At 52.2% G+C, this 18,947-nt stretch overlaps 1 protein-coding gene across 1 annotated transcript; it reads left to right on the top strand.

Moving 5' to 3' along the window:
• The first annotated feature begins 8,203 nt into the window (after nucleotides 1–8,203).
• Nucleotides 8,204–18,897, top strand: LOC136157660 (serine/threonine-protein kinase BRSK1-like). The gene is made up of 10 exons (XM_065919476.1): nucleotides 8,204–8,238; nucleotides 10,769–10,866; nucleotides 11,084–11,243; nucleotides 11,469–11,529; nucleotides 12,131–12,497; nucleotides 12,972–13,020; nucleotides 13,114–13,237; nucleotides 13,952–14,150; nucleotides 17,226–17,315; nucleotides 18,645–18,897. The coding sequence occupies exons 1-10, from the start codon at nucleotides 8,204–8,206 to the stop codon at nucleotides 18,797–18,799; spliced, it is 1,338 nt and encodes a 445-aa protein (XP_065775548.1). The 3' UTR covers nucleotides 18,800–18,897.
• The last annotated feature ends 50 nt before the right edge of the window (nucleotides 18,898–18,947 follow it).

The following is an 18,947-nucleotide window of genomic DNA, read 5'->3' as shown; positions in this document are numbered from 1 at the left end:
CCTGGGGCCCGCGGCAGTGAGAGCACTCGCTCCTACCCGCTGGAGGGCCAGGGAATTCCCTAACCCTTTAAATTCTACATTTCAGGGACATTTAGCTCATTCACAGTGTTTTGAAACCAGTACCGCTACCTCATTCTGGAACTTCTTCACTACCCCAGGAGGAAGCCCCTTACCAGTTAAGCTGACACCCCCAATTCCCTCCTCCCCAGCCCTCAACCCCCTGGCCACATCCAAACTGCTTCCTGTCTCTATAGATTTGGCACGTCTGGACATTTCATATAAATGGTGTGTGCCTTTTCGTGTCTCTCTTCTCTCACTGTGCGTGATGTTTCTGAGGTTCATCCATGTTCCCAGGTGGGTAAAGAACCCGCCTGCCAGTGCAGGAGACCTCAGAAACATGGGTTCGATCCCTGCGTGGGGAAGACCAGGGTTCTTGCCTGGATAATCCCACGGACAGAGGAGCCTGCCGGGCTACCGTCCATGGGGTCACAGAGAGTCGGACACGACTAAAGTGATTTAGCATGACAGCATGTTGTAGCACAGGTCAATGCTTCGTGCCTTTCCGTGGCTAAAGAATATTTCATCAACGCCCCCCATCACGGGGACTTCTGAAGCCCGCTTCTCTCGTCCCTTGCACTTCAGGAGGGTTTTCAGCTCTCAGATTCCTTGAGAGCAAAGACGAGAGAGCAGAGAAACAGACAGACAGGGATCACGGGTATTCCTTGAAGGCGGAGGCCCAGTGACCAATGAAGAACGAGATTTCTCGGGTCTTCCCTGGTGATCCAGTGGTGAGGACTCTGCGCTTCCACTGCTGGGGGCACGGGTTGGAGCCCTGGTCAGGGAGCTAAGATCCCACAGGGTGCAGGGTGCAGTAAAAAAAAAAAAAAAAAAAAGGCAGAACTCGAGATGTTACAGTAGTGCAGAGCAGGGCAGGGTGGGCCCAGAAGGGGAAGTGGGTAACCAGCAATGGTGGCCAGTGCCTGTCTGGCTGTGGGGAGGTTTAGGACAATCTCACAAGCCGTGCTGAGAGGAGGCAGGCGAGCTACAGGAAGGCTTTCTCAGCAGGGCCCAGGTGGTTCCTGAAACCTGGCCCCTGAGGGTTGAGGGCTTTTGTCTTTTGACCAAAATAGAAATGGCTAACCTGCGAGTTTCCATTGTATCTGGGGTCATGCTGAGTCCTGTGGCCCGTGAGACCGCCTCTCAGGGAGTTCTCAGGATCTGATACCAGCATATCAGTAATTTTGCAAAAGGGATTTGGGCAGCCCAACAGATATCTCCTTAGAAGGTTGGTGCTAGTCACAAGGCACGGATACCTTAGTTAATGACTTCAGTGCTTTTCGAAGCAGAAGAAGGTGCAAGAATTTGGGCTGGTAACATTTTTTCCTGAAAATATCTGAAGGCCTGTTCTTCCAGTTTTCTCAGAGTGCAGAGCGCCTCATCCAAGGGTGTTAAAGGTTAGTGACTCCAGTTAAAGGTGGGTTAAAGGTTAGCGACTCCAGTTAAAGGTGGGTTAAAGGTTAGTGACTCTGGTGGCTAACCCCTCCATGCTTCTAGAGTCAGGTGGAGAGCGACATTCCTTAGGGGGCAGTCTGCTGGGCTCCAGAGTGTGGGACCCACTAGGAGAAATGAGCCAGGACCCTAAGTTGTTAGTCATCATTAAGGGCTTGGGTGTTATCCTGAGAGTACTGGGGAGCCAAGGAAGGTTCCTGAGCAGGGAAGAGAGAGGAGCTGACACTGGTGGTGTGTAGCCATGAAAGAGACGTAATACGTGTTAACTCATCTTATGTGTCAGGCCCTGCCCTGTGTTAACTGGGCTCCCCTGCTGCTCCCGTGCTCCACGGGGGTCAACTCACTAACTCTCACGACAGCCTGAGTTGTCAGTGCTGGAGTTATTCACCAGATCCCCTAATCCTCATGAAAGTAGAATTCCTGGTTTCTTGACTCACTTCTACATCACACACACACACACACACACACACACACACACACACACACACACATGCACACAGCCCAGCGATCTTGAGGATGAAGCACCTGGAATAATTCCACGCTTCACACCTCTAAGCTATACCCCAGAAGATCCAGAACGTTCAACTCCGCAAGCAGCTCCGTGAGATTGCTTTCGAATGCCACCTCTGCCAGTTAAGAGCCGGGTGCCCGTAGAGAGCACTGCAATGGTTGTACCAGTAAACCACAAGCACAGTGGCTTAAGGCAACACAGATTTGTTAGCTTCTGGCTCTAGAGGTCAGAAGTCGGGAACGAGTCTTTGTCCCCGTAGGCTGAAATCAAGGGGCGGGCAGGGCTGCGTTCCTTCTGGAGGACCCGTTTCCTCGTCTTTCCCAGCTTCTGGTGGTGCCCACATTCCTTGGCTCGCGGTGCCTACCTCCCTCTGTGGTTATGTTGGGCTCACCCTAAAAATCCAGAACAACCTCCCCATCTCAAGACCCTTAATTTAACCTCATCTGCAAAGTCCCTTTCGCCGTGGAAGGTACCACAGCCACCCGTCCTGGAGATCAGGATGGACCCAGGGAGGGCGGCGGGGTGGGGGTGCTGGACACTACCCGGGGCTCACCCCCGCCGGGAGCAGCGACCCCCCACACGCACCTTGCCCCGTCTCTGCTAGTGCCTGTCTCATTCCTGCTCCTCTTTCTTTCTTTCTTTCTTTTTTTAAATGCATCTTAGGTTACCAACTTCTCTGTATCCTAGCTTATGGCTTAATTTCTTTTTTAAGTATTTATTCACTTATTTGGCTGTACCAGTCTTAGTTGCAGCATGTGGGGTCTTTAGTGGGGGCCTGACAAGTCTTGGTGGTGGCGTGTGGGATTTAGTTCCCTGACCAGGGATGGAATCCATGCCAGCTCGGCATTCGAAGTGTGGCGTCTCAGCCTCTGGACCACGAGGGGAGTCCCTCGCGTGTCTCTATCAAAAGGAAATAAAGATGCCGACCTCCAGGTGATCCTAGGCAAAACACAAACCCCCGCTCGACACTTCCCATGGTCTGGGCCTTGGTACCCACACGCCCACATTGGCACAGAGGCTAGGCTGACGGGTGTCCCCTGCAGCGCCTGAAGCAGCCTCGGGACACCCCTGCGAGGACCCAGGGGCAGGGAAAGGCAGCTCTGGGGGCTGCTTTCAATGTGGGCACCAGGCTTGGCCCATGTCCACATGCAGGCTGGGGGCCTGGAATCTTCTGGATCTTTCTGCTACCCTGGTTCAGCTGAGGGGAGGAGGCCCCAGAGGTCTTCCTCTGGGTGAGACCACACTACACTTTCGCTTTCAGGAATCTTTCCCTTCCGCTCGGTGGTCGGATCATTTTCTCCAGAAAAGGGAAACCGCCCACTTCGGGGATGGAGGCCTTCAGGCCTTTGTCTTCTCATCTGTAAAAGCGAGGGTCATAATGGTGCCTCCGTCATGGGGTTCAGGAGCGAGTCCACCCGGCTTCCCTGGTGGCTCGGTGGTAAAGAATCCGCCTACCATTGCAGGAGATGCGGGCTCCATCCCTGGTCCGGGAAGATCCCACAGGCCGCAGAGCAGCAAAGCCGGTGAGCCGCGACTCCTGAGCCGGTGCTCTAGAGCCCAGGAGTCACAACTGCTGAAGCCTTCACGCCTAGAGCCTGTGCTCCGCAAAAGTGAGTTCCCCACCCCCCCATGCCACAGCTAGACAAGAAGCCCGCACAGCAGTGGAGACCCAGAGCAGCCAAAATTAAATAAATACATAATATACGCGTGCACACACACACACATACGGGCTTCTTTGGTGGCGCAACAGTAAAGAATCTGCGTGCAATGCAGGAGACGTGGGTTTCATCCTTGGGTCGGGAAGATCCCCTGGAGGAGGAAATGGCAATCCACTCCAGTACTCTTGCCTGGAGAATCCCCATGGACAGAGGAGCCTGGCGGGCCACAGTCCATAGGGTCGCAAAGAGTCGGATGCAACGACTGAAGTGACTGAGCATGGGCGCACGTACACACACACACACACACACAGAGGACATGTTTATATATAAGGAGTGAGGTCACGGAGGGACTTGAGCGGTCCTGGCACATAGCGAAAGCAGCACATGGTTCAGTCTTCAGGTTGACGGCTCCTCCAGGAGGTGTTCAGAACCCCCACTCAGCCTCCTGCACCGCTGAGAGGTTGGGCTGCTCTGTAGCGGGGGGGAGCTGGAGCTCAGAGCAAGAGGCTAGCGGCGTGGCTGGCTATTCCAGGAAGCAGATGCTGCGGCGTTAGCAATGCAAGGGATTTTTTTGAGATGACATCAGTGTTTCTGAACCGTGGTGCTGGAGAAGACTCTTGGGAGTCCCTTGGACGGCAAGGAGATCCAACCAGTCCATCCTGAAGGAAATCAACCCTGAATATTCACTGGAAGCACTGATGCTGAAGCTAAAGCTCCCATACTTTGGCCACCTGATGTAAAGAGCTGGCTCATTGGAAAAGGCCCTGATGCTGGGAAAGATTGAAGGCAGGAGAAGGGGGTGACAGAGGATGAGATGGCTGGATGGTATCACCGATTTGATGGACATGAGATTGAACAAGCTCCAGGAGTTGGTGATGGACAGGGAGGCCTGGCGTGCTGCAGTCCATGGGGTCGCAAAGAGTCAGACACGACTGAGCCACTGAACAAGTGAAAGATAAAGATGAGGAAGAACAGGAGGAGGCAGGAAGTCATTCTGCCACCTGTGAAAGGAAAGGCAGGAAGATAGTATAGCTAGGAAGAGCCTGAGACCATGCACCTGCAAGATCCCTCAGCCCGAGGGGAGAGGCAGTGCAAAGATTCACTGTGGACTAATCCATGGGAACAGAAAGCAGATTAGCGGTTGCCGGATGGGTGGGGAGTGATTGCTTAATCACTACCTCTCAGGGTGGTGAAAATGTTTGGAACTTGATAGACATGATCTCGAGACAAGTCTGATACTAAATGCTACTTAAAATACTTAAAAGGAATGATTTTGTGTTCTGTGAATTGTTTCTCTTTTCATTTTCTTTTTGGCCACACAGCGTGCATGTGGGATTTGTTTCCCCACCAGGGGCAGAACCAGTGACCCCTGCAGTGGAAGCTGAGTCCCAACCACTGAACCACCAGGGAAGTCCTGTGTTGCCTGAATTTTATCTCAATTCAAAGTTAAAAAAAAAAAAAAAAAGGAAGGGAGAAAGAGAGATCAAGAAAGAGACAGGGAGGAGTAGAGGGCGGGGGCCTCAGCTCAGGTGGCGCTCGTGGTAAAGAACCCGCCTGCCAATGTAGGAGACATAAGTGAGGCAGGTTCAATCCCTGGGTTGGGACGATTCCCTGGAGAAGGAAATGGCAACCCACTCCAGTGTTCTTGCCTGGAGAATGCCATGGACAGAGGAGCCTGGCGGCAGTCAGATAGGACTGAACGACTAACACTTCACTTTCAGAGGGAGGGGGAGAAGGGGGGGAAGGGAAGAAGGAAAAAAAGGAAAAACAAGAGAGATTGCTATTAGATGAGTCCCACATTGGATGGAAGTGGTCAGGCCCTAGCACGGCCCCCACCCTAAGGCTTACTCATTGCTTGGGGGCTGCCTGGAAAGAAACTTGATTAAAACAAAACAAAACAAACCAGTTACACATACTGTAGCTGGGGGCATTTGGCCAAATACACTTCTCACAGTTAAGTAAGTTCTTTCTTGAATGGAGATCCACCTTGGCTTCCAGGCTTGTACAATATCACCATGGGGAGCTGGGGTCAGAGCCCAACTCTGTCTGGCTCTAAAATCTGATTCTTCCTCCTACGCTGTTGGGAGAGAATGTAAACTGCTACAGCCACTGCAGAGAACAGCAGGGAGGTTCCTTAAAAAAATAAAAACAGAGCTACCATATAATCCTGCAATTCCACTCCTAGGTATATATCCAGAGAAAAGTATAATTTGAAAAGATACATGCATCCCAGTGTTCTTCATAGCACTGTTTACAACATCCAAGACGTGGAGGCAATCAGCGTGTCCACTGATAGACGAAAGGATAAAGAGCAGTATGTTTGTGCAATGGAATATTACTAGGCCATGAAAAAGAAGGAACCAATGCCCAAAAAGGAATAAATATAATTATATTTTATGTTTATGTTTATTTATAGTTATATTGAATTATATATATTATATATATTAATAACTGAATCACTTTGTTGTACACCTGAAGCTAACACAACATCGTGATTCAACTAGACTTCAATTTAAAAAATAAAATAAGAAGGCTTTCTCCGTGGTCCAGTGGTTTAGAATCTGCCTTGCAATGAAGGGGACACCAGTTTAATCCCTGGTCTGGGAAGAGCCCACATACTGGGCAAGGGTGGGGGCAGGAGGGGGCAGACAGCTAAGCCCATGTGCCACAAATATTGAGCCTCTATGATGCAGCTACTAAAGCCCCTGGCGCCTGTGTTTTGCAACAGGAGAAGCCACTGCAATGTGAAGCAATGAAGAGTAGACCCTGACTGCCACAACTGAGCTGCAAGAAAAACCACAGTCAATAAATAAATAAATCTTTAAAATAAAATAATAAATCTGATTCTCTCCCAGTGTGTCATGTTTCCTGCTTGAATACCCATCCACACGTCTATCCATCCAAACTCCCGCCCAACCCACCTTTTCATCTGTGTATATATTCTTGCCTTCATGCATTCATCCAACTAGCTATTTATCCACTCAACCATCCACTTGCCTATCTACCCAACCATCATTTCTTTAGACACTCTTCCAGCTGACCAAAGCTCCATGCATTCAACTATCCATTCATCCACCCATAAGGTCCTTCATTCTTTAATCCATTCTATCGATTCCCTCTTCCCATTTGTCCTACAATCCACCCATCCCTCCAATCACCCACTTTCCCATTGATCCAGTCCACTTAATCAACCATCTGTATTAGCTTCCTGCGAATGTTGTAACAAACCCCACAAACCTGACAGCATGAAAAAACAGAGCCAAGTGAGGGCATGGCTGAGGTGGGTGGGCATTTCCAGCCTGGACTGCCAGGGAAGGCGTCCCTGAAGAAGGGACATTGCAGCAAAGACACGGAGCATGTGAGAGAGTGAACCCTGTGGATATCGGTGGGCAGAGAGAATGGCAGGGATAGACCTGTGGAGGTTTGGGGGTTTTGGTAGTCTGGTCAAGGCTACAGTTTTTCCAGTGGTCATGTATGGATGTGAGAGTTGGACTGCGAAGAAAACTGAGCGCCAAAAAATTGATGCTTTTGAACTGTGATGTTGGAGAAGACTCTTGAGAGTCCCTGGGACAGCAAGGAGATCCAACCAGTCCATCCTAAAGGAGATCAGTCCTGGGTGTTCACTGGAAGGACTGATGCTGAAGCTGAAACTCCAGTACTTTGGCTGCCTCATGCAAAGAGTTGACTCATTGGAAAAGACCCTGATGCTGGGAGGGACTGGGGGCAGGAGGAGAAGGGGCGACAGAGGATGAGATGGCTGGATGGCATCACCGACTCGGTGGGCATGAGTTTAAAAAGACTCCGGGAGTTGGTGATGGACAGGGAGGCCTGGCATGCTGCGATTCACGGGGTCACAAAGAGTCGGACATGACTGAGCGACCGAACTGAACTGGACTGAACTGTAGGAAGCCAATGGGACTGTAACAGAGTGAGCAATGGGAAGAATCAATTCAGTTCAGTTCAGGTGCTCAGTCGTGTCCGACTCCTTGCGACCCCATGGACTGCAGCACGCCAGGCCTCCCTGTCCATCACCAACTCCCAGAGTTTACTCAAACTAATGTCCATTGAGTCAGTGATACCATCCAACCATCTCATCCTCTGTCATCTCCTTCTCCTCCCACCTTCAATCTTTCCCAGCATCAGGGTCTTTTCCAATGAGTCAGTTCTTCCCATCAGGTGGCCAAAGTATTGGAGTTTCAGCTTCAGCATCAGAAAAAATAGTCAGCGATAAGACCAGAGGAAGAAAAGAGGCCATTGTAATGACATTGGATTTTGATCTAGGTGTGTATCCATTGCCTGTGGCTTAGAAGGACAGTAAATACTTATCTTCCGTGGTTTCTCTGGGTCAGGAATGGTTTAGATGTGTGGTTCTGTCTTGGTATTTCCCTTGAGGTGGCTGTCAAGCTGTGGATGGGACATCATCCTCTGAAAACTCAGTTCAGATGGGAGGGCTGTTTATGGGGTGGTTTATTCACATGACTGTCAGACTATCGGAGGAAGATTCAGTCCCTCTCTAGCTGCCGGCATGAGGCCTCCCTACCTCGTAGATTTCGCCATGAGGTGGCTGCAATGACCTTTTGCCGCAGTGCTGAGTTCCTCTAGAGGACTGAGTGATCCCACAGAGGATGGTGTCTCTGATATCCTAGCCATGGACTTGCAGTCATTTCTGCAAAATCCTGTTGGTTACACAGCTCAGCCCTGTTCATTGTGGAAGGGCATGGTGGGGGTGTGTGTGGAGTGAAGGTCATCTTGGGGGCTGGCCACCATGGTGTGAATCCCTTGCAGAATTTTGAGCCTGATGAGGATGATTTTACAGATAGATATGTATGTGCATATGTGCATATGCACAGGTATGCATATCTATATACAGATATAGGAATATGTATATAAATTAGCATATGTACTGCTTATATTTTATTCAATTATTATATGCATTTTGCTCCTTGGAAGGAAAACTATGACAGACCTAGACAGCATATTGAAAAGTAGAGACATCACTTCGCTGACAAAGGTCCATGATCAAAGCTATGGTTTTTCCAGTAGTCATGTAAAGATGTGAGAGTTAGACCCTAAAGAAGGCTGAGAAAAAAAAAAAAAAAAATTGATGCTTTCAAACTGTGGGGCTGAAGAAGACGCTTGAGAGTATCTTGGACAGCAAGGAGATCAAACTAGCCCATCCTAAAGGAAATTAACCATGAATATTCAGACTTAAACTGAAGAAAGTAGGGAAAGCCATTAGACCATTCAGGTATGACCTAAATCAAATCCCTTGCGATTATGCAGTGGAAGTGACAAATAGATTCAAGGGATTAGATCTGATAGACAGAGTGCCTGAAGAACTATGGACGGAGGTTCGTGACACTGTACAGGAGGCAGTGACGAAGACCATCCTCAAGAAAAAGAAATGCAAAAAGGCAAAATGATAGTCTGAGGAGGCCTTACAAATAGCTGAGAAAAGAAAAGATGCAAAAAGCAAAGGAGAAAAGGAAAGATATATCCATTCGAATGGAGAGTTCCAAAGAATAGCAAGAGAGATAAGAAAACCTTCCTCAGTGATCAGGGCAAAGAAACAGACGAAAACAATAGAATGGGAAAGACTAGAGATCTCTTCAAAAAAAATTAGAGATACCAAGGGAACATTTCACGCAAAGATGGGCTCAATAAAGGACAGAAATGGTATGGACCTAACAGAAGCAGAAGATATTAAGAAGAGGTGGCAAGAATACACAGAAGAACTATACAAAAAAGATCTTCATGACCCAGATAATCATGATGGTGTGATCACTCACCTAGAACCAGACATTCTGGAATGCAAAGTCAAGTGGGCCTTAGAAAGCATCACTACGAACAAGGCTAGTGGAGGTGATGGAATTCCAGTTGAGCCATTTCAAATCCTAAAAGATACTGTGATAGTGTTGCACTTAATGCCAGCAAATTTGGAAAACTCAGCAGTGGCCACAGGACTGGAAAAAGTCATTTTCATTCCAATCCCAAAGACAGGCAATGGCAAAGAGTGCTCAAACTACTGCACAATTGCACTCATCCCACACACTAGCAAAACAATGCTCAAAATCCTCCAAGCCAGGCTTCAACAGTACATGAACCATGAACGTCCAGATGTTTAAGCTGGATTTAGAAAAGGCAGAGGAATCAGAAATTGCCAACATCTGTTGGATCATTGAAAAAGCAAGAAGTACAGAACAGACTTTTGAACTCTGTGGGAGAAGGTGAGGGTGGGATATTTCGAAAGAACAGCATGTATATTATCTATGGTGAAACAGATCACCAGTCCAGGTGGGATGCATGAGTCAAGTGCTCGGGCCTGGTACACTGGGAAGACCAGAGGAGTCGGGTGGAGAGGGATGTGGGAGGGGGGATCGGGATGGGGAATACGTGTATCTCTATGACTGATTCATATCAATGAATGATAAAACCCACTGGAAAAAAAATAAATAAATAAATAAAATGAAAAGAAAAAAAAGAAAGAAAAAGCAAGAGAGTTCCAGAAAAACATCTACTTCTGCTTTACTGACTACACTAAAGCCTTTGTATGGATCACAACAAACTGGAAAGCTCTTCAAGAGACCAGTGGGGAGAAGAAGGGATGCTGAAAGGTATGAATAGCTGCTGAGGACGACTCAGCACCTGACATGGTGCTTAGGCACAGTACGTGCTCAGAGGCTGAAGTCAAAGTGTTAGTTGTTCAGTGGTGTCCGACCCGTTGCCACCGCATGGACTGTAGCCCGCCAGGCCCCTCTGTCCACGGGATTCTCCAGGCAGGAATGCTGGGGTGGGGTGCTGTTCTCCAGGGGACCTTCCCACCCAGGTGTTGAAGCTGGGTGTCCTGCAGTGCTGGCAGACTTTACCGTCTGAGCCACATCAGCGTCACTATTACATCATTCAGTAAAATGAGGCTGAGCTGTATACTGAGACCAAGGGGCCAACCCTACTGATACCTAGGAAAGTGCAGCCATCGGCAGAGAGCCTGAGTGCACTGAGCCCCACAGAGCCGCAGACACAAGGAGGGAATGAGACCAACCCTGGGACCTGACCTCTGACCCCAGTGCTCTCCTGCCCCCACCCCACTCAGGGAGAACCAAGAGAAGATGATATACTACCTGCTTTTGGATCGGAAGGAGCGGTACCCCAGCTGTGAGGATCAGGACCTGCCTCCCCGGAATGATGTTGGTGAGAAGGGCAGGCCGGGGAGTCCAGACCCCAGATTCCCCAGGGAGGGACGGAGGGGCTGCAGGCCTTGAGCTTCTACCTGTAGACTCCCTGACTTGCCCCGAGACCCTTGTCAAAGCCCCTCTTCACTCTGAGCCTCAGTGTCCGCGTCTGTATGAGTGTCATGCCCAGCTGCACCAGTGCACCCTCTGATCAGGATGATACTCTCGGCCCGCAGACCCACCTCGGAAGCGTGTGGATTCCCCCATGCTGAGCCGTCACGGGAAGCGGCGGCCACAGCGCGAGTCCATGGAGGTCCTGAGCATCACAGATGCTGGGGGTGGTGGCTCCCCAGTGCCCACTCGACGGGCCCTGGAGATGGCCCAGCACAGCCAGAGGTGGGAGCCCCTGCCCCTCCACTGGAATGCACAGCCCTGGGTGGAGAGAGAGTTCAGGGCTCCAACGCTGTGGCCTCCTCAGAGGTGCTGCGTGACTGGGACAAGTCTCCTTCCCTCTCTGGGCCTCATTTCCTCATCTTGAAGGAGTGTGGAAGGGAGAAGACATCCGAGCCTTCTGAAACCCTCCCACCTGATTTTTTTCCCCTTAATCTTTTCTGGAAACAGATCCCGCAGTGTCAGTGGAGCCTCCACTGGTCTGTCGTCCAGTCCTCTGAGCAGCCCAAGGGTAAGGCCAGGTCCCAGATGGGTTAAGGGGGGTAAGGGAATGAAGACCCTGTGGAGCAAAGCTGAAGCAGCAGAAATTATAATTCCCATGAAGTCCTGGGACATTGCCTCCTTGTCCCCAAAGAGCCAAAGACCCAAGGCCTCTTTGGCATCTTAGTCCAGACCGCCCATTTCCCACGTCATCTCCCATATTGGGTTTTCAGTGCGCTTGAAGGGTCCCATTTGTTCATTTAGCTAAAGTTAGCTGAGCACCTACTCTGTTCTTGTCACTGCTGGGTTTACAGTCCCTGAGCATGATAGAAAAAGTCCCTGCCCCCCAACTCAGCAGTGGGGGTGGGGTGGGGGTGTTGGGGAAATTATTGGACTGCAAGTTCCATCCTGCTTTGGGGTGCACCGTGTGTGTGTGTGTGTGTGTGTGTGTGTGTGTGTGTGTGTGTGTGTGTGCGCGCGTGCGCACATGCGCCTGTGGGGCTCCTAGGGTGTCTTTGGGGTGCACCGTGTATGTGTGTGTGTGTGTGCGTGCGCGCGCACGCGCCTGTGGGGCTCCTAGGATGTCCTGGGAGTCGGAGTCCACTCTCTCACTCGACTCCACTGCTCTACAGAGTCCAGTATTTTCCTTCTCGCCGGAGCCCACTGGAGATGAGGCCCGGGGTGGGGGCTCACCGACTTCTAAAACGCAGACGCTGCCTTCTCGGGGCCCCAGGGGTGGGGGTGCCGGGGAGCAGCCCCCGCCCCCGAGTGCCCGCTCCACACCCCTGCCCGGCCCCCCAGGCCCCCCGCGCTCCTCCGGGGGGACCCCTTTGCACTCGCCCCTGCACACGCCCCGGGCCAGCCCCACTGGGACCCCAGGGACAACGCCGCCCCCCAGCCCTGGCGGCGGAGTCGGGGGAGCCGCCTGGAGGAGTCGTCTCAACTCCATCCGCAACAGTTTCCTGGGCTCCCCCCGCTTTCACCGGCGCAAGATGCAGGGTATGGGGGTCCTTGGAGCGTGAAGGGTGTGGGACGTGTACTCCTGAGTCCTAATGTGGGGTGGGGGCTGGGGTCCAACATCTGGGTCCCCAGGAAGGACCAGGCTGGGGGCCTGGACTCCCACGACCTATGAGAAGATGCTGTTGGGAGCAGAGGTTAAGGTGCTGGGGAGAGGCGAGGTCGGGCCTCCAACTCTGGAGGAGGAGCTCGTCAGAAGGCCATTCCCCTTCAGTGCCGTGGCTCACCTTCCCATTGGCTCATGGCGAACAAGCTCCACCCCCAGGAGGCGTGGCCCAACCAGGGAGGGGCCACATCCCTGGGGAGAACGTCACGCAGCGCACATGCCTTTTGGGGTTTAACTGCTGGGAAGTGGACCGACTCCGGGGTCTGGAATCCCTGGGTGGAGGTCCCTGCTGGCCTGTGTGCTGGGCACCAGGTGATGGACACGTGCTGACCTTGCTCTGTCTTCCCCAGTCCCCACTGCCGAGGAGATGTCCAGTTTGACGCCAGAGTCCTCTCCAGAGTGAGTCTGACAGGGAAGGGAAGAGAGTGGATGGAAGGGGCGATTCCGTTAGCCTCCTCCCAACCCACCTCCAACCTATCTGTTCCCACTCAGGCTGGCCAAACGCTCTTGGTTCGGGAACTTCATCTCCTTGGACAAAGAAGAACAAATATTCCTCGTGCTGAAGGATAAACCTCTCAGCAGCATCAAAGCGGACATTGTCCACGCCTTCCTGTCGGTGAGGGGCGTGGGTCCCCATGCACCCTGGCTTCCACAGAACTACAAATCCCAGCAGCCTCTGGGGTCCACCTCCTTAGTGCTGGCCTGGGGTCCACCTGGGTCTCATGGGATTTGTAGTTTCTTAGCCAGAGTTGGTTGTGGTCACTGTGGAGACAAGAAGCCAGGTGTATTGCGCCCTGGGGCCTGGAAGTGAGAAATGAGATCCGGAATTACTATTCCCTGCATGTTAGCATCTACTGAAGACCTAGTGAGTTGCCATTCCCCTACCACCAGGTCTGAGATTGGCAAAAGGAACTCTCAATACTTCTTCTAGTGCACTCTGGGGTTGTCTGCTGGGTCCTGTGGTTCTTTGCCCAAGGAGCTCATGGGACTTAACGTTTCTGAGACAGATGCGACTTGGGCAGGGTTTGTGGAAGAAGGAAGGAATTCGTTGAAGGTGGTCCTGGGGCCTGGGGCTGGCACCAGGTGTGAAAGTCCATATTACCATGGGATTCAGTAGCTCAGCCATTTTTCTGATGCCCTGTTTATAAGATAGAGAAAACTATAAATCCCAGCAGGCAGTGGGGCCTCTAATGCCTCTTCTGTTATCCTTTCCCCCTGGTGGCTGAGGGGACTGGTGTTTCCTGGGGCAGAGCTGGTCAAGGGCTGCTTATCTGTGCCTTGGAGTCAGGTCACTGAAATCACCCTCTCCTCTTGCTCCCGTCCCTGTCAGATCCCCAGCCTGAGTCACAGCGTGCTGTCACAGACCAGCTTCAGGGCTGAGTACAAGGCCAGCGGTGGCCCCTCCGTCTTCCAGAAGCCCGTCCGCTTCCAGGTGGACATCAGCTCCTCTGAGGGTCCAGAACCCTCCCCCCGGCGGGACGGCAGCGGTGGTGGTGGCATCTACTCAGTCACCTTTACGCTCATCTCCGGTAAGCGTCCCGTGCCGCGGCTGCCCCCTGCTCTGTGGGATGCTCAAGACCGCTGAGGGTAGCAGTCCTCTAAAGTTTCAGGTTATCAAAGTCTGAAGGGGCTAGTTTAGACAGACATTCCCCAAACATAATTATCCCCAAAGAGTTTACCTAAAGGCACTTATTTATGTCTATTTTATTAACTGAAAAGTTTTATCATATCTAGTTATTTTTCTTGTGGACAAACTTTGTAACAGGAATAAGATCTTATTTATTTGATTTCTAGGAAGCCTAGATACAATAAAAATACTATGCTTAATGTTGATGACTCTAGAAACATGTCTGTATTAATTAATGCAACAAACTTAAGCTAAATTTAGTACCAGGTATTAATGCTATACTGAATGGTTCCCAGTGCATGCAAACCTGAAAGTCATTAGGGTTAGTTTCTTTTCCATTTCTGAGCATTTACATAAGTGCCTATTTTCCTGTAAGCCAATAAATAGAGTTTATTTACAGATTAATTTTGGCAGTAAGAGACATCTATAGCACACACATATATATGCCATACAAATGCACCAATAGACACCCCATAGTTTCCATTTCAGAATTTTAGCCAGGAGTCAGTTACAATAATGTAAAACACAACAGTTAGAAAAGAGGTTGGATTCAGATCCCCTGTCTCCCTTTTGTTCTCTCTTTCAGAGTTACCTTGCCTTCAATTTTCAGTTTCCGTTTTACATTTTTAAAAATTATTTTTCAATATTCATTTGCCTATTTATCTGGCTTAGTCCCGTGTCAGTTGCAAGGCACGAGATCCTTGCTGCTGCACACGGACTCTGGTTGTGATGTCCTGGCTCAATCCTTGCTCCGACGCACACGGGGTCTCAGTTCCCCGACTAGGGATTGAACCTGTGTCCCCTGCATTGGCAGGCAGAGTCTAAACCACAGATGCCCCCGGGGAAATCCCTCAATGAGGCATTTTTGGAATTTGGAAAACTTTGGGGGCTTCTGCATACGTATGAAAATAGGAAAATGTGATGAGAGCTCGCTAACATTTTATAATTTAGGAGTTTTTCCAATCCGAAAGATCCAAGAAGCTGGCCCTACAAATATTTTCCCTGCTAACCTAATTTTTAAAAAGAGGAAAAACTCTTACCACTGTTGTTTCCAGTACACCCTGCAGGCAGAGGTCCAGGAGACTGCAGGCTTTTAACTGTGTGTGAAAAATCCGTTGTAGGGTGCTGAAAAGACCTATGTTGGCCATTTCAGGGCAGGATTTCCTTTCATTCTCAATTAAGTGGTTGCAAGCATACATAAGCCCAGCTAGTATTCCCATCAGTGGCTGTCTGTACAGGAGCTGTTTGGCCTTTGAGGCGCAATTTCCCATTATTAATTTTGTAGCCTAATTCAGATATTCAGATAAAACCTAAGCAACTTTCTGAGGGCCCTGTGGCAAATCGCCTGCGTGCTGCTTCCGAATCTAGCAAGGAGTTACCCTGGCTTACTTTTTTCAACTTTTTACGTGTTTTAATTAAAAGATACTTTTTGGCTGCGCTGGGACTTTGTTGCTGGGCATGGGCTTTCTCTGGTTGCAGGGGTGGGGGCTGCTCTCTGCTTGCGGTCCTCGGGCTTCTCACTGTGATGGCATCTCTTGTTTGGGAGCGCGGGCTCGGGGGCTTGCGGGCCTCAGTAGTTGCAGCCCACAGGCTTAGTTGCTCCGTGGCATGTGCGATCTCCCAGACCAGGGACCGGATGGGGGCCCCTGCCTGGTAAGCTGGATTCTTAACCACTGGACCGTCAGGGAAGCCCCCAAGGCTGCTCTTGACGCTTGTTTCTCCCAGGTCTCACACCGCCTCCCTTCCCTAATTAACAACTGCTTGAATCTGCCCCTTGGAACTCAGGCAAGGTCATGAAGGCTGAAGGAAGGCTGTTTCCTAAAATCAGAGAAATGGGGGACACAGAGAGGCTTTGTGCCCAGGAGCCCCACAGGGCCCTGCTTGGTATCATTAAGAGCTGAACAACTCAGGCTCTCCTTTCACTTGCAAAAGTTTCTTGTCAAGCCATATAGCAACTTGTTTAATTTTGAATTTAAGTCAGATTTAACAAAAACCCAGCCAGTAATGTTTCCCTGGGTCTCTTGCCCAGGTCCTGCCTAGGAAATGCACTGAAGCCCCTTCAGATTTCAAGCCTTAAGTGAAAACAGTGCAAATAAAATTCTCAGGATCATCACTCAAACAGTGAGCGCTGGGTAGCAGAACTCATCAGAACACCTGAGAAGTACCGAGAAGCCCGGCGGGCCCGTGCTGGTTCTGGCGGACTCCCGGTGCCCTCTGGTGGGTGCCTGTCATATCCAGCCAGTTAGCCCAGCACGGCAGATGAAAAGATGAATCCGTTGATTTAAGAAAAACATGGAGGGACTTCCTTGGCGGTCGAGTAGTTGAGTGGTTGAGAATTTGTCTGCCCATGCAGGGGACACAGGTTCAATCCCTGTTCCGGGAGGATCCCACATGCCACGGAGCAAGTAGGCCGGTCTGCCACCACTATTGAGCCGTGCTCTGCAACAGAAGAAACCACTGCAGTGAGCACCGCAACTAGAGAGTGGCCCCCGCCCCCAAAACTAGAGGGAAAGGCACGCACAGCAGGGAAGACCCAGTGAAGCCAAGAATAAATAAATCTTTTAAAAAAAGAAAAAAAAATAAAAAGAAAAAAAGAAAAAAATGGACAATTTTATTCGAGTCAAACTGAGTACTATAAGCCAGGAGCAGCCGCTCAGAAAGTCTGAGAACTGTTCTGCTCATGAGCGGTCCACACGCCGTTATATGCGTTTGTGAGACAGAGGGCCATACATGAAATGATGCGTTACTGACAGTTTGCACGATCCAGGTGCAGAGCGAGTTGTGGGTCATGGGTCGTCGTCAGGATTAGGAAGGTTACCTCCTAAGCAGGCGTGCTCAATGCAGGGGCGCGACAGAGACACACCAGGGGGGAGAGGAGGCCCAAACGGGCGGAGAACACTGTTCCTGTTTGCATTTTTCCCCTCTTGCCGGAAAACATGGATCTTGCTTCATCGGTCTGTTGCCCTGCCCCTTGCAGGTCCCAGCCGCCGGTTCAAGCGGGTGGTGGAGACCATCCAGGCCCAGCTGCTGAGCACACACGACCAGCCGTCCGTCCAGGCCTTGGCAGGTGGGAGGCACTTGGGGCACCCGCGGGGGCAGGGCAGTGGGGCGGAGGGGGCACTTCTGGTGGCCAAGCGGGACAGGGGCTTGTGTTACCGGCGAGGCTTCAGCTGCAGGGCTCCCAGGGAACCGGGCCTTCCCGAGCCTGAGAAGGGCTCGCCACGGAGGGAGGGAACCTCCAGGGTCCCTTAGGGGCCACCGGTCTCTTGTTGGAGGTGGTGGCTCTCCCTGCCACCGAAGGCTTTCGACCTATGTTCTGGAGGAGGGCGACCAACTGTCCTGAGGTTCCCGACACCAAGGACTGTCAGTGCTAAAACCAGGATGAGGTGGTCTTTGTCTCACAGAGCCTTCTGGCCCTGCTGGGCCTGGCTTTCACAGCCTCGGGCCTCTCCCCGGGAGGGGGTGAGGTCTGTGCTCCGGGGGGAAGGGGCGTCTCTGTGCCCACGTGGTCGTCAGGAGGGGAGTCCCCTAGCCACCAGGGATCAAGGACGTCAAGGTCGCAAACAAACTCCGTGGTTCCTACAACATCAATTAATTATCACGCAGCCCTGGGGTCAGAGGTCCGACACAGACGAACGGGGCTAGCCTCGAGTGGAGGGCCGCCCCGATAGGCAGGTAGAGGAATTCTGCCCTGTGAGTCTGCTTCTCCAGGGGGACCAGAAGCCAGGAAGGCCCCCTGAACCTCGCTAGACCCGGCTGCCAAGGAAAGGTGGCCTTGACGACCAGAGTTCCTTAAAGGGCACACCTTCAGAGATGTAGGACCCGCAGGGACCCGGGGTCCGAGACGCGTGCCTTATACGGGCAGTGGGGCAGTGCGGGACCTCCGACTGAGCCCCAGAGGGGCAGCCCTGGGGGTTGCTATGGCAGCACGGCCTCCAGCGTCAGTGTCTCTTAAGGGGTGGTCTCTGGTACGGGACCTCAGGCCTTGTTTCGGGCCCCACGGAAACTGCTGCCTGACCACTGGGAATCAGCCCCGGCCAGGTCTGGCGGGTGGCCCAGTCATGCAGGCGCTGCGGGAGAGCCAGAACAACCTGGTGGGGGCTCCCCAAGGCTCCCAAAGGGAAGGGGGCGCTTTGGCCCCGATACGGGGCCTCGCAGAGTGCAGTAACCAGAGTCTCGGCTGTCTCCTGAGCTGGGCCCACCAGGACGCCCCGGGGCTTGGTCTGGTCTCCACGGCCGCGGGCTGCAGGGTTGCGCCCTGTTGGTGCAGGGCCGGCAGCCTCGTGGTGGTTGGTGTGAGTGAGCCCTGGCAGCCGCCCCCCGCCCCCTCACCACCAGAGGGGTGGCACCCCTTCCTGAGGCCTGACCGCTCCCCCCCCCTGCCCCTGCACACAAGAGAAGAACGGGGCCCAGACCCGGCCCGCCGGGACCCCACCCCGAAGCCTGCAGCCCGCGCCCAGCCGCCCAGACCCGGAGCTGACCAGCTCTCCCCGCCGAGGCCCCCCCAAGGACAAGAAGCTCCTGGCCACCAACGGGAGCCCCCTGCCCTGACCCCAGGGGCCGGGGAGGAGGGGCGCCCCCTCCACCCCCCTTCCCTGCCCCCCCAACTGTGAATCTGTAAATAGGCCCCAAGGCGTCCGTGGGGAGGGGGGAGTCACAACACACCCGGCCCTGCCCTTCGGGGATGGGGCTCCGGGGG

The sequence above is a fragment of the Muntiacus reevesi genome, chromosome 2 (genome assembly GCF_963930625.1).
Source record: "Muntiacus reevesi chromosome 2, mMunRee1.1, whole genome shotgun sequence".
Lineage (NCBI taxonomy): Eukaryota > Metazoa > Chordata > Mammalia > Artiodactyla > Cervidae > Muntiacus > Muntiacus reevesi.
This window is presented reverse-complemented; position numbering and strand designations above follow the sequence as displayed.